The 15,045-nt window shown below is 30.5% G+C and overlaps 4 protein-coding genes across 4 annotated transcripts; all 4 read right to left on the reverse strand.

Annotated features, from left to right (window-relative positions):
* Positions 1 to 617: 617 nt before the first annotated feature.
* PGO_111300 (helicase) lies at positions 618 to 3,299 on the reverse strand (the record flags this gene model as incomplete). Its single annotated transcript, XM_028688469.1, has 1 exon — positions 618 to 3,299. One exon carries the CDS (start codon positions 3,297 to 3,299, stop codon positions 618 to 620), a length of 2,682 nt encoding a protein of 893 aa, XP_028544270.1.
* Positions 3,300 to 5,180: 1,881 nt separating this feature from the next.
* Positions 5,181 to 8,273, reverse strand: PGO_111310 (hypothetical protein, conserved; the record flags this gene model as incomplete). Its single annotated transcript, XM_028688470.1, has 1 exon — positions 5,181 to 8,273. The coding sequence occupies one exon, from the start codon at positions 8,271 to 8,273 to the stop codon at positions 5,181 to 5,183; it is 3,093 nt and encodes a 1,030-aa protein (XP_028544271.1).
* A 2,104-nt stretch (positions 8,274 to 10,377) lies between these two features.
* On the reverse strand, positions 10,378 to 10,746 carry PGO_111320 (hypothetical protein, conserved; the record flags this gene model as incomplete). The annotated part of the gene is made up of 1 exon (XM_028688471.1): positions 10,378 to 10,746. One exon carries the CDS (start codon positions 10,744 to 10,746, stop codon positions 10,378 to 10,380), a length of 369 nt encoding a protein of 122 aa, XP_028544272.1.
* A 1,153-nt stretch (positions 10,747 to 11,899) lies between these two features.
* PGO_111330 (glutamate--tRNA ligase) lies at positions 11,900 to 14,918 on the reverse strand (the record flags this gene model as incomplete). Its single annotated transcript, XM_028688472.1, has 7 exons — positions 11,900 to 12,521; positions 12,733 to 12,804; positions 12,912 to 13,037; positions 13,309 to 13,610; positions 13,760 to 13,844; positions 14,060 to 14,146; positions 14,485 to 14,918. 7 exons carry the CDS (start codon positions 14,916 to 14,918, stop codon positions 11,900 to 11,902), a joined length of 1,728 nt encoding a protein of 575 aa, XP_028544273.1.
* Between the last annotated feature and the right edge of the window lie 127 nt (positions 14,919 to 15,045).

The raw sequence follows: 15,045 nt of genomic DNA on the forward strand, positions 1-15,045 counted from the left end.
TCAATACATGAAACGAATAGATGACACAACACAGAAGAGTAAACATAGAGCAATCTTTTAAAAATAATTTTTAAAATGGGATAATTTTTACAAGAAAAAAAAAGAAAAAAAATAATCATTTTGGAGTAATTTAAAAAGGAATATATTTTTTTGGAGCACACACTCTTTTCATTAAAGGTGGGTGTACATCTTAACACATGTGTTGCACTTTTTTTCTTTTTTCACTTAAAAATAGTTGATGCCATAACAAGGGGAAATGTATTATGTATGCTTTTTTTATTTATTTTTTTTTTTTTTAATTTATTATATAATTCACAGCGCCCATATGGGGACTAATCTATCGCATTTCTTGTGATAATTGTCATTTCCCACCATTTCGAACACCAACACTTGGAATTTGGAGAAGGCGGTTAAAAAAAAAAAAAAAAAAAAAAAAAAACTCTTTACTAAGTATATGGTGTTGCATTTAAAGGTGATAATTAATTTGTCATAAACCACCTTGTATGAATTACGAAAAAAAAAAATATCATTCAGTACACACGGATCCATCGAAGGGCATACCTGCATACGTACATACGGACACTTTTTCTCCTTCACAAAAACTTCACCACGACTTCTCACCACGCATCGTCAACCCCTCCTCTTCCAAAGGAACTTTCCGCCTTGTGTCGCTTCTGCATCAAACATGGAGATGTGCTACTAGAAGAGTATTCATTCGTAGGTGTATTATTTGATCTCTTTTTCGTTGAATCTGGAAAGTCATTTTTTCCCGCAGATTTGTCAGCTGATTTGAAGAAATCTCTTATATCTCTGTCCTTTTTACTATTAGTACTGGTGCTTTCAAATGACTTATGTTCATATGATTTTCTCTTAACTTTTGGAGTTGTAACTAAGGAGGTGGGATATGATTTATTAGGATCATTCGTTAAATCTATCATAAATTTATCGAATTTGTTTACTTCTTTAACATTTAGTGAATCTTCCATACCGTTCAAAGCAGTAGTTAAGGTGTTCCATTTTTTGTTAATAATTTTCCACACAACTTCATCAATTGTATTTTGTGCAATTAAATAATGAATGTTGACAATTTCATGAGTTGTACCAATTCTGTGTGCGCGATCTTCTGCTTGTATTATTTGTCCAGGAACCCAATATAACTCTCCAAAAACAACAGTGTTTGCAGCAGTTAAATTTAATCCTATTCCACATGCCGTTAATGACAATAATGCAATTTTTACATTGTCATCATTTTGAAAACTTTTAATATAAACTTCTCTCTTTTCAATAGGAGTTAATCCATCTACTCGTATAAACACGGTTTTTTTTTCTCTCAAAAAAGCATCAATTTCATCCATTACTAATTTGTGATGACAAAATAAAAGAAACTTAATGTCCGCATCGATTAAGTATGTGATATATTCTTTTATAGCTTTGACTTTTGCATATCCTGTCATTTTAAACAGGTGGGAAATCGATATATTTTCATCATCTCCTCTATTACCACTTTCGCTCATGGAAGTGTCATATTGATATGAGTTGTTACCCATGCTTGATATATCTATATCATCAAAATTGTCAGAAATGTTTAAGCTTTTTTTAGTTTCTAATTTTCTGTAATAGGTAAGAATTTCTCCTAATTCTTTGGGTGGTATTTCCACTGGAATTTTGGATCTCAATTTTTCTGGGAGTTCTTTTAATACATCCTTTTTTAATCGTCTTATCATGATAGTATTTGTCAAAAATAGATGTAACTCTTCAGTGTGTTTACATCCAACATATTCGATTTTTCTTGTGTATATATTTTTATCCTTAAAGCAGTATCTTTCACAAAATTCATGATAATTAAATAAGTTTGGAATAATACTAGATACTTGTTCATACAATTCTGAAGGTCTATTTAATGCAGGGGTACCTGACAGGAGCACACATCTTTTAGCATTTCTAATAATTGGTGTTATTGCTTTGGTTCTTTTAGAAAATGAATTTTTTAAATAATGCGATTCATCACAAACAATGGATTTATACTTATTTTGATATTTATCATTTTTAGTTATTAGTTCATACGAAATGATAATCATTTTACAATTTCGAGGTATGTCTGCTTTGCCACTCTTTACAACGCATATTTGATCTTCGGATAATAAATGAGATAACCACCTTAATGCCTGATCTTTCCATTGAAATCTGATGGAAGATGGACAGACCACAATAAATGGCCAATCTTCTTGATAAAATGCCATCAATGCTAATGCTTGTAATGTTTTTCCCAACCCCATTTCATCACCGATTAGTAATCTCCCATTTTTTTTTAAACCAAAATATACTCCTTCTCTTTGAAAATTTTTTAATTCTGCACTTAATTTTTCACCTACTAAGATATCCAATTTTTCATAATTTTTTTTCGTGTATGGACACAATGTACTTGTCAAAATGTTTGCAGTGATGTCAGAAACTTTTTGCGGTTCAGAAAATCGGCTATAATTTTTAAAACATTTTAATAAAAAGTTAGGAATGCTTTGAATACCTCCTAAAATGGTACATCTTTCCTTTAAATTGGATAAAACATATTCATACTTGTCAGCTTCAAAGGTAATACAAGAATAGTTATTTGTTTTTTTTAAAGTTGGATTAAATTCGGATAATATTTTAAAAAGTTCTTTGGGGACAAAATTTTTAAAATTTGCAAATTTTCTACCACCACTGCTGTTATTATCTCTTTGCACTATTTTGAATGTATCATCACTGAATATTTCAAACGCTACGATTATATCAAATTCAATTTTTTCACCCTTTTCATTGTTGTTATAACTGTTACTTATATCGTTCATAATATTTTGTTCATAATTCTTGTATTCTTTACTATTCATTGTGTTCACAAATTTTGTTGTAAACTCACTATTTACATCCTTTTCGTTGCTACCCCCACTCTTCCCTTCATCTTTAAATACAGCACTGGAGTTCTCACCCAGCGATCTTCTATTTCTCGGTGTGTGCCCTGCATCTCCCTTTTCATAATACCCATAATAATTGGAACTTTTACCTCCCTTACTGTATCTATTATTGCTATAAGTTCTACTATTATGTGGATTCTCTTCTATGTTGTAAAAATTATTTCCTGAACATTTGCTGTTTTGCTGTCCAGGTTCTGCCTTCTCCCTTTCTATGACATAGTTCTTAAATTGTATTAGAGATCCAGATGGATTTTCCAGATTTTTAACCCATGTCACATATGATTTGTGCTTTTCGAACACTTCCTCAAAGGTCTTTCCGTTGTACTTTCCAAAATTGAAGGTTCCCATGTTGATGTAAAAATTTTTTTTTTTTTTTTTTCAAAAGTTTAGTAATTGGGTAGGGGTAAATAGAGAAACATATAAGTGGATACTTGTTTGGAATATCCCTTTTTTTTTTTTTTTTTTTTTTTTTTTATTTTATATATCTTCTCGTTCCCCTTATTGAATAGCTAAGCATGGTTCTTCTCTTCTCCTCTCCAAAACGTTTGTCCAATCCTCTTATTTTTTAGGGACCTTTCACGGGTTCCCTTAATTTTTATTTCATTCCAGCGTATTGGTGTTCTATTGAACATGTGCGTATCTCTTATATATATGCTTTTGCTTTGTTCATTTAGGAGAGATGTATGCGCCTCCTCAACCTCCTTTCAAAGGAGTATATATTGAATTGTTCCTTATAAGATAATTTGTCCGAGTTTTAAAATGTTGCATTAATTTATATTACACCCTTTTCTATTTTCTTTCCTAGCGTTCTTATAAGGCATGTTTATAAGACAGATGTATGGACAAAAATACGTCATTTTCTTATACATAATTGCATGGCAAAATGTAGCTTCTGCAACTTGATTATATAATTGGTGCACAAAGCTGAATGAGCTTTTCTTAACTCCTGCAATGTCACCACTTTTTCAGTCCCTAAATATTTGAAAAGAAAATATATAAAAAAAAAAAAAAAAAAATTCAACTTTTAAATCGAACTAAATAATTCCATACAAAATAGTAAATTAATATTTAAACGAGAAAAAAAATAAAATAACCTTAGCAGCAAAGTTGTATATCTTACTGCTGGGGAAAAAAAAAAAAAAAAAAAAGGCGCAGCTTTTTTCAATTGCCTCTTCAAGGTTGTGGTATTAATTCTTATAATTCCCCATTTTATTCATAAAACTACTTATGCACTGATTTATGAATTTTTCTCTTGTTCTTTTCCAGGTTTTTAATTATTTTTTTTTTATTTTGTTTTCCCACTCCCACATGCGAATATGAGAGTACGAGTACGTAATTCGTATTTGCACATTTATATATATATCTATATCTATTTATATGTATATGTGTGTATGTATCTCTATGATTACATTGTGGCGCACTCTAAATGTGTGCCACTTCAAAAAATGCCAGCTTGAAAATTAAGTAGGCACTCCACTTTGTTATTTTTTTGTTGAGGCGTAAATTCCCTCGAAGGAAGGAACATCAATATTTCAAAATTTGGAAAAAAGTTCATTTATTAATTTTTCTTTTTGCGACAAAAAAAAAAAAAAAAAAAAAAAAAAAAAAAAAAAAAAACGAAGACATGTATGCAGATACATATATATATGTAGATACCTATCGGTTAGATGAAAAATAAAAATAAAACATTTGTGGAGAAAATTTTGTAACATTATGGATTAAAGCGAATATAAGTGTTTTAAAGAGTCCCATTTTTTTTTTTTTTTTTTTTTTTTTTTTTTAAATAGCCACATAGTGTGCAGTGTTTATTGGAAAAGCAAAATGGGAAAATGTTCCCGTAAAAGGGGAAAAAATAATATGGCAAATTTGCAATTTCTCACAGTGGTTTACCTACATTCAGATATAATCATCTCGCAGCGGGAGGATATATTCTGATATTACCACGTATGGGTATCATGAACTTGGCCAGAAAGGCTTATTATAATGGCAGACACACATGGCAAAAGCTATATGTTTTTATGAGTTCCCAATTTTATTTTGTACCCCCCCCCCCCACATCCTTCCCATGTAAAATGTTTTGCGTGGGAGGAAAATGGAAATATATGAGGTGAGTATAAACTACTATACAGACAGGAGCATATAATGGATTTATTTTTGTCTTTTTCAAAATTTTGTTATACAAAGACATAATTAAGAAAGAGTAAGTCCCCATAATCCTATGGGATAGGTTCACCTGACAAACAAGTCACACTCATTTAACTTATGCTGAATTTGCGAAATGTCAATGTTCATGAGAATTTTGAAATCGCGATACAAGTCATTGTTTAATTTTTTGGATAAGACATAAGCCAGTAACAGAGGTTCTCGAAACAAGTATTTGCTCTTCTTGTGAAGGTCTAGCAAGCGCAAATAAATAAATTTTGTAAAAAAAAATTTATAATGATGAAACACATGCCAGTAGTACACTGTAGAAACGCAATAGGAACCAAGATGCAAAACTAAAATGTCTTTTTCTATATAATTTTCTGATAAATTAGAAAAATGTTCACATATATTTTTCATAATACTATTCAAATTACTTTCTTTACATTCATTAGACTTAACATGACATTCAAAATTATTAAATTTAAAACCTTTTTTCTTTCTTTTTAATCGCTTTTCATCTATATTTCCTATATATCGAAAGGTGTTCATTTCTTCATTTTGTTTTAAGTAATTAACAATATATTCTTCATTCATTACAATTGAATGATTATCTACATGATTCTTGTTAGAATGCCGAAGCATATTTTTTCTCTTCTTTTCATTTTGAGTTCTTATGAACAATTTATTTGATTGCTTAATGTTTTTCATTTTACGTTCATCTTCATTTCTCTTATTCCATTTTTCAAGTGGATTTTTAAAAATAGGAAAATTTTCTTTTCCCAGCCACTCAAAATGATTTACTTTCATAAAATTGAAAAAACTATTATTCCATAAATCAGATGAATTGTAAAAGGGTTTAATGAAAAAAACTGGACAAGCATAACTTAATTTTCTATTGCAACAACAACAATGATTTTTGTTATACTCCAAATAATATATAAATATATTTGCATAATTCTTTAAAATGTTTTTAAAATTTGTTTCGAATGGATGAGATTCAAATTGATCTCTCTTGGACAAAATTTTTTTTTCTATCTTCTGAACACATCGATCATAGTAATTACTTGGTTTGTTTTTACTAATTTTACAAATCATTTTTAAAAAATCGTAATTACTAAAATTCTCTTCCTTCTTTACAAACTCGTATATTTTTACCATGTCTCTGTTTAGAAGCTTGTACATTACACTATCCTTCACTTGTTTGGAGGATCTTTTCTTCTTCCCCTTCCCCTCTTTATCGCAAACGATCATGTCATCGTCATCTTCATATTCGTCTTCTTCTTCGTCTTCATCGTCTTCTTCGTCTTCCTCTTCTTCATCTTCTTCTTCCTCTTCTTCATCTTCTTCTTCCTCTTCTTCGTCTTCTTCTTCCTCTTCTTCGTCTTCTTCTTCTTCTCCCTCTTCTTCATCCTCATCTCCTTCTCTCCCTCCTTGTTTCTCCTTTTCAACATCCCCCGCGCTACTGGGATTTTCGGAAAATTTCCTCTTCGAATGGACATCCCGTTGATCATCTGCACTCATAGCACTTGAGGCTTTCACATCGGATGTCTGAGTAGTAGTACTACTGCTATCAGTAAGAATGTATTTTTTTTTCTTTTCCTTTTTCCTTTTCTCATCACTAATTACGGAATATTTATTCGAGTCCCATTTTTTATTATATCTGTTGTTTTTCTCATAACTAACTTCACTATCATTGACAAGATGGCACAATTTTTTCAAATTTTTTTTTTTTTTCTCTTTTTTCTTGCGTACTCTTACAGATTCATCTGAGTTATTGTAGTACTCCTCAAGCGAATTTTTTTTATCAAATTCTTTGTGAATACTTGAATATTTTACCTTAAGAGACTGTTCGATATTCTGTACACTTTCTGAAGCTTTGAAATAATTTGCATCATATTTTAAACTGGGGGATAAAAGAGACAGAGCAGTAAATTCAATGTACAATCTAATGGATTTTTTAACGCTTATAGAATTAAATTGAAACATATCATTACCAAAATTTTGTTCATTAAATATTTTCAAATGCAAAGCATACTCGTCAAATTGGTTGTAATTTTCATTTCCACTTTCGTATGATAAATTTGTCTCACCAGCTGAATTCCCATAATCATTTACGTAAAAACTTGAATGGTCATAATTATCGCACGAATTTTCATTATAAGAGTTTTCTAAACTGTGTGCACCAGAATTTTTACTACATTTTTTCTTAATTTTAGACACGCCATTTTTTTTATTCCTCTCTTTCTTTTTGTTTACTTTGCCATAACTCATACTTTCATCATTTCCCTCATCCTCTGCATCGTCAATACTGAACACGCAATCATCGCGTTGATTTTCTTGAACGGAAGTTTCCTCCGAATCATTTTCGCTAAAAAGGCTAGAATACACTTTGTCATTTGTGTGTTCACTCTGTTTACTTTTGTTTCTTTCCACGCTCAGGTCACACTCCATTTGCAATTTATTAGTAACTCCTTCTTCTTCCATTTCATTCTTTTTTCCATTCCTCTCACAGTATATACCTTTCCCACCTGCATTACCATTGTCTGTACTATCTTCATAATCGTCGCTCTTACCAATTGGGGATTTCCTTATCGCTTCTTCACCCCTGCTCATACGTGAGCAAATGCTTAACACAGTCCCTTGCTTTCTATTCTCTGCAGGGGGAAAGACCTCTCCAACTTCCGAAGTACTTAATTCATCACTGTTTTTGCTTTCATCTGTAGTATCAATTACCTTGTTTCGTCCAGAATTTCTCCTCACTTTGGTGTCTACACATGGTTCCTCACACTTATTTTGCTGTCTGAAACATGTAAATTTCTTCTTTGTATTTTCATTACTGTTATCACGTACACCGTAATCCTCAAACGTATCACGTTTTCTATTTTCTTCATCACAACTGCTATCTGTTATTATTTTTTTTCGTAGCCTATTCCTTGTCCTTACTGTTGTTTCGTCATTTGATTGGATAGAATCATTCAGTTTACTTACATTTTTTATGTTCAATCCTTTGGATAATACGAGTATTCTATTCTTTCTTGAATTATTTGCTTCTTTTTTGATATTTTTTTTTTTCCTTTTCATGTCTTTTTTTTTCTCTTCTGTTGTGCTTGATGCACCTATATCATCCTCAAAATGTTCGCAATAAAAATGCTTCAATTTTACACGATTTATCGACATTTTAATGCTACCTTTAAATATGTATGATCAATATCAATCTATGTGTCGAATCAGTTTAATTGTGCTTTTATTTCATTCCTTTGTTGTCTTCTCTCTGTTGTTTTAAGTTACTCAACGTTTTTTTTTTTTTTTTTCTTTTGCCTTTTTCTTTAAACAGATACAATGGTAAACGAGTAATTAACAAATTCGTTGGAACGGGGGAAAAAATAAATACATAAAATAATAAAAAAGTAGCAACGCATGAACAATTCGGTGTGAAATAGTAAAAAATAAAAATTATTAAATAATAAAATAAAATAAAAACAACAAAAGGCGAAAAAAGCTTGGTGTGCAAATGCGAAAAAAAAAAAAAAAAAAAAAAAAAAACCAAACTTTCTTATCTGCAAAATAAGGTTATTTCACACAGTGTAACTTTTAAAAAAATCATAAAACAAAAAAAAAAAAAAAAAAAAAAAAAAAAAAAAAACTAGGAGCACACATTGGTGAGTTAAGAAAAGCTATATGTAAAGAAACAAAAAGGTAAGATTATTCTGTATATTTGCATACATTTATATTTTTTTTTATTTTTTATTTTATTTTTTTTTCTTTTTTGCACATACTAATGTTTAAGGTGTAATGTGTGTATATGCACGCATTCATAACCATGCGTGAAACTCCCTAGTATATGTTTTTTACCCCTATATAATGATCTCCCAATTGGATGAAATAGACTTATGTGCGTGTTGATTGTAACTGTATATGAAGTTTGATGAAGAGCGGTGTAGAATAGAATTAAAGATTAACAGCCTATTGTTATGCATTGGCTAAAAGCATATTTCAGAGCTTCAGGAACAGGTTAATTCATATGCGTACATATATATATATATATATATATGTATATATACATGTTCTAAAGGACCCGACGCAAGATGAAAAAGTGCTGTGTTGATAAGGTATAGAACATTCGTTATATTTGATACTTTTTATATGTGTTTATTGGTTTATTAGGTTTATTTTGTATTGCTATTTTTTTTTTTTTTTTTTTTTTTTTTCACTCCTATCCTTCTTTGCATCTTCCACAGTGCACGTTTTCTTTACCCCTTTATGATTTTCTGATTTTTTCTTTTTCAAGAAAACGAAAAGTTTTTATTTGGTTAAATTTGCGTCATCAGTCAACAAATCCCGTCCCTGTGTCGGAAAAACCTCTTTTTGTGCAAAATTTTTATTATATTCATTCTAAATGCTATAACTAAAATTTGAAACCTAATTTTGCATCCCCCTTCGCATAGTGGCTAATGCATGCATCTCTTCCATACCTGAGTGTATTTGGGTTCATATTCGTGTATTCCCAAAATATACGCATGTTTATTTGAACACATGCAAAATTTATATATATTTTTATGCAAAGTTCTTAAAACAAATTAATTTCTACTCAGTACATACACACACGTACATTCGTGAACTTGGCCGATACGTGTGCGTTATACACTAAGTAATGGAGGATTCAAACCTCATGTGTCCTGCCATATGGGATCATGTTCAGATAAATTTTTCGAAAAAGTAATTCCGGTTCAGGCAGGGGAAATTAAATCTGATCCCCTAATTTTTATGGGTCGAAATGTCAACACCTTTTGTGTTGCACTAATGCATACATTCGTGTATGCATAAAAGGGGGTGGAAAAAAATAATCAAAAATGGTGAAATAGGGTGAAAATGGTAAAATGTAATGAAAAATTGTGAAATAAGGTGAAAATGGTAAAATGTAATGAAAAATTGTGAAATAAGGTGAAAATGGTAAAATGTAATGAAAAATTGTGAAATAAGGTGAAAATGGTAAAATGTAATGAAAAATTGTGAAATAAGGTGAAAATGGTAAAATGTAATGAAAAATGGTGAAATAAGGTGAAAATAGTAAAATGTAATGAAAAATGGTGAAATAAGGTGAAAATAGTAAAATGTAATGAAAAATGGTGAAATATGGTGAAAAATAGTAAAAGAAGTTGAAACACAAAAAAAAAAAAAAAAAAAAAAAAAAGGCACGTACTTGCAACTATATGGACTTATGCATACATAAAAATATATATAAAATTCCCCATATGTACATATACACATAGACTTTAGGAGTTCACACCGATTTGTATATTAAAATGGTCAATTTCGTGGTTTTATGCTGAAAATATATCATACAGTTAAATTGGTAATTTATAGAAAATGCAAAATTTTTCCCAACAATGCATTGCCACGATCCAATGTTTTCATTCTTTAAATTGTCTATCAGGTTTAAATAACTTGTTTCATCAGTTAAATTTTCCTTATTTAACATTTCATCATTTTCACACTTGGTTTTTATTTGACTTGCTATATCTTTTTCAAGTTTATTTTCTCGAATTGCTTTTAAGCATATCTTGCAAATTTTTTCACAATTCTCGCTTGTCATACAAATCCCCTTTATCTCAAATTTGGACGAGTATTTCTTCCCCTCCCCCTCTTCCATTTTACGCTTTCACTATATGAGTAGTGAGTGCAAATGAGTCCAAGTGAATGACAGTGATTGTAAGCGATTGAAAGTGATTGAAAGTGATGGGAGGGACCAAGTAATTGATGTATTCTGCACTAATTTGAATAATATTGTAGATTACAATTGATTTAGAACATGAATAAACGAACATAGGGTAGAGGTAGAAACGAGGAAAAAACACATAGAAGGTAAAATAAAGAACAAGAAAGGGAATCAAAAGTAGTAGAAATCTGAGAGAGAAAAAAAAAACTCCCTTTTCAAAGATTTTACACAAACACTGCCTTCATGCAATTTTAGAGACACGTATTGAAAAAAAGAAAAAGAAGCATTTCTTTGAAGGTTTCAAAGCATAAAGTAGAGAAAACATTTTCTCAGCACCTATTTTCAATGTATTAACAATTTAAAAAGAAGAAAAATGAATGAGTAGATAAGTAAATAGCATAACTATGTCTATAATGCTAAAGGGGGAAAAAAACACACCATAATAAAATGTCTCCCTCTTTTAATTAAAACAAAAAAAAAAAAAAAAAAAAAAATTCTAAAATTAGGCATCAAAGTGGAGAAAAAAAAAAAAAAAAAAAAAAAAAAAAAAATAGGAGAAGTGTGTATATGTGCGACGTTGGCATACTACATTCACAATTTCACAAATTTTATCATAAAAAGAAAAAAAAAAAAAAAAGGTAACCTACTTCCTTTCATATCACAGTTTTTTCTAAGAATGAAAAATTATCTTTCAAATTTGGTAAAAAGAGAGACCGTGTGGACAGCACGGTGTTAGAATAGTATACTACTTTTCTATATGCAAACGTATACATAAACACATAAGTGCATTTGTTCATACACTTATTCATATATGCATTCAAATCAACATACTTCATGTTGTCAGTTTTTCTCCTCTTTTTTATGAAACAAGGGGGGGCAGCAATATATAATCATCCTCCATGTATGGTACATGCCAAAAGAATGGATAAGAATATAAAAATAGAAAAACATAAAAAAAAAATAATGTTCATATAAAATGAGAAACGATTACATAAGGAGAATATAATCACAATGTTGATTATGCCAATTTCGATGAAGAAAAAAAGAAAGAGACTGAGAGAAAAGGTAGTAAGCACGAAAAATACATTCATACACCAAATACACCTCTCAAGTATTGAATCCTATCCTTTAAAGGAACATAATTTGGAACTTTATTTTTTGTTGCTAATGCCCATAATTTAAACAGATGTACAAATGGAACACCCTTATTTTGAAAGGTTAATAAATAACGGACTTTTAATAAAATTTCATTTTTCCTTATGTTGATATCTTTCATAAGACCTTGTATTAATTCATCGAAATTTTCTGCCATGAAAGTTTCAAAGCATTTCTTACTATTCTTATTTTCATCCCATAAATTACATAAAAATACAGTTATCTTTTTTAAAAGTTCATTATTTTTATCTAACTGATGATTCAAATGGTCATATGAAATCACTCCTATTATATACTCTTTCAGCTCCTCATAATTATGTACATCGTCTTTAAAGGAACTAATACAAAGTTTTATAAATTCCATTCCCCCTTTTATTAACACTTGTTTGCCAATTAAAAACTCCTGTGCTCGTTTTACATAAGTTTCCAAGTCTTGATTCAACATGTATTTTTTATTCATCCATTTTAACTTTTTTATGTCAAATACAAGTGCAGATTTGTTAAGTGCGTGTAAATCAAACGTGCCTATTAGTTCATCCAGGGTGTAAAATTCCCTACATGGGTGAAGCGTGTTAGGGGGAGTGGAAAATGTGTGCTTCAGTTGTGCAGTATCGATGTGTTCAGGACGAGAAACACACAATATGTAAACAGGTTGTATGCTTTCCTACATGTGTGAACAGCACATATGCATAAGTACGAACGCGAGTGAGTGTGTATGTCAACCTGTGTGTGCTCGTCCCTAATCCTTACTGCTAAATGTCTAACCTTCTAGAGGCACTACCCCATCCAAGGGTTCCTATATAATTAATTATGCAATCTGGATTAAAACCTTCATCTCTAAAAAAATGAAACAAACAAAAAAAAAAAAAATTACATGTATGTTTGCGTATATATATACATATGTAGACATACATATATATGCACATATTTACATGTTTAAGTACCTTAAATTCCGTATTAAACACTCATTGTTCCGTTTACTAATTTTTTTTTTTTCCACAGTTGTTAACACAGGGACGTGAGCATACATGGGGATTTGAGCATTCAGAGCCTCCAGAACTAAAATTTGTCTATAGTGGTTAAAACAGCGTTTAAATGAAGGGATTATTTAGGTGCTCAGTTTTATCGTTTGTGGGTAGAGGTGCAGATAATACATGTACATGCTACATGTGAAATCATCTTTATCGCTCAGCACGTGTAACATTCGAAGCTGCCCCTTTTTTTTTTTTTTTTTTTTTTCATGTACTGTTGGTATGTACACGATTGTGCAAAGGTCAAATGCTGATCATGCACATAACACACACCTTCTGCACATGCATATATAATGTTCCTCCATCTCACTTAAATGTGTTTGAGATGTGCTCTACACCCCTTATAACATGAGATATCTTCATTAAATAATCATCCACTGATGCTGCAAAATTATATGTGGGTGAATAATCACTTCTAAGTATAATAAAATCCTCGTTCACTGTATCCACAATTTCATTTTTTAATATGTCCTTCAATATAATTTTTCTGCCAATTGGAGATTTGAATCGTATAGTGTATGACTTTTTTTCTAAGATAAATTCCTGAACCTTCTGATTAATCAAGTTTCGGCATGTTCTATCATACGCATACTTTGTTCTTGTCCTTTTGGCCTGAAGCAGTGCAAGAAAAGGAAAGCAAAAATGGAATGTTGCTACATCTGTTTCTGTTGCTCTTTTTTATTTTTTATTTTTTTTTTTTTTTCAATCAATTATGCATTGGGGGACTGAATGTTGCTTCTCTGCTGTGTCTCCTGCTGTACCATCTCCTTCTTTTCATTTAGTTCTTCTTTCGAACAAAAGCAAAAATAGGCTTTTCCTTCTTCAATCAAATCATGGGCTATTTTTCTGTAAAACAAATTCAAGCGTAAAATTCGAGTATCCATAGAAAATTCTTCAGTCAGGAATAGAACAGTTTCCTGCATGCAAACATGGGCTACATAATACCCCAGCATATGTATGGATTTAAAAATATATCTATATCTGCATGTATATATAACTATATACACACGTACTTATTTATTTCCTTTTTTTTTTTTTTTTTTTTTTATCACAATCCATACTTGTAAAGTTCAATTTTCTCCGACTGCTTGTACGGTCCGTATGCCCCTCCAATATCTGGGCCTTCATCCCAGCTTAAATTTAGCCATCTGTGTTATCATGTCGAAAGTGCAAAAATCAAAATGAGGTATTATGTGTTTTATTTTGGGCGTATGAGGCTTTGTGTGGGTCTAAATCAGTTTAGGCATATAAAATAATCAGGTAAGTCTTGTCTGTCATAGAACGAGAGTTGATATATGGGCCCCTCCTCCCCCATCTATTTCTCTCTGTGTCTCTCTCTAATGTGGATACTATTTTGAAAAACATATAGATATATATACATATGTATATGTAGGAGCACGTAACTGTTGAGCAGCACATGCAGCAGGTGTTAGTCTTCTACACAATATGAAGATAGTAGAGAAAACAACGTTTTTATATATACTACCTTAAGTCTTTAATTATTTCATAGAATGAACTCTGTGTGTTTCTGCTCGCATCTGTGTCTTCCATTCGGAGAATTAGTGATCCGTTTAATTGTTTAGCTAAAATGTAATTATATAAAAAAGTTCTACATCCTCCTATATGTAAAAATCCAGTTGGACTTGGGGCAAACCTTAATCTGGGATGAACACAAGGATTATTAACATCCTCCCCCTTGAGAATTTTGTTTTTTTTTGCTTTACATTTTTTACCCTTATATTTACAAAATTTTCCTTTTTTATTTTTTAAAATAAAACATAGTTTATTTCTTTTATGATATAATAAAACTATTTGATGATTTATCTTTTTTATTAAGAAAGACTGAATGGAACCCTTAGATTCTACAATCACATTTGCATTTATTATAACAAGGTTCAAAAGTGAAAATGTTAATTTCATATTTTGATATCTTGTGTTTTATTTCGCTATTACAGATATGTTTCAAATTTTGTGTGATCAAAAAAGTAAAAAAAAGAAAAAAAAAAAAAAAAAAAAAAAAAAGGTGTACAATACATGAACTGGCAAG

This window comes from Plasmodium gonderi (assembly GCF_002157705.1).
Source record: "Plasmodium gonderi DNA, contig: Chr11, whole genome shotgun sequence".
Taxonomy (NCBI): domain Eukaryota; phylum Apicomplexa; class Aconoidasida; order Haemosporida; family Plasmodiidae; genus Plasmodium; species Plasmodium gonderi.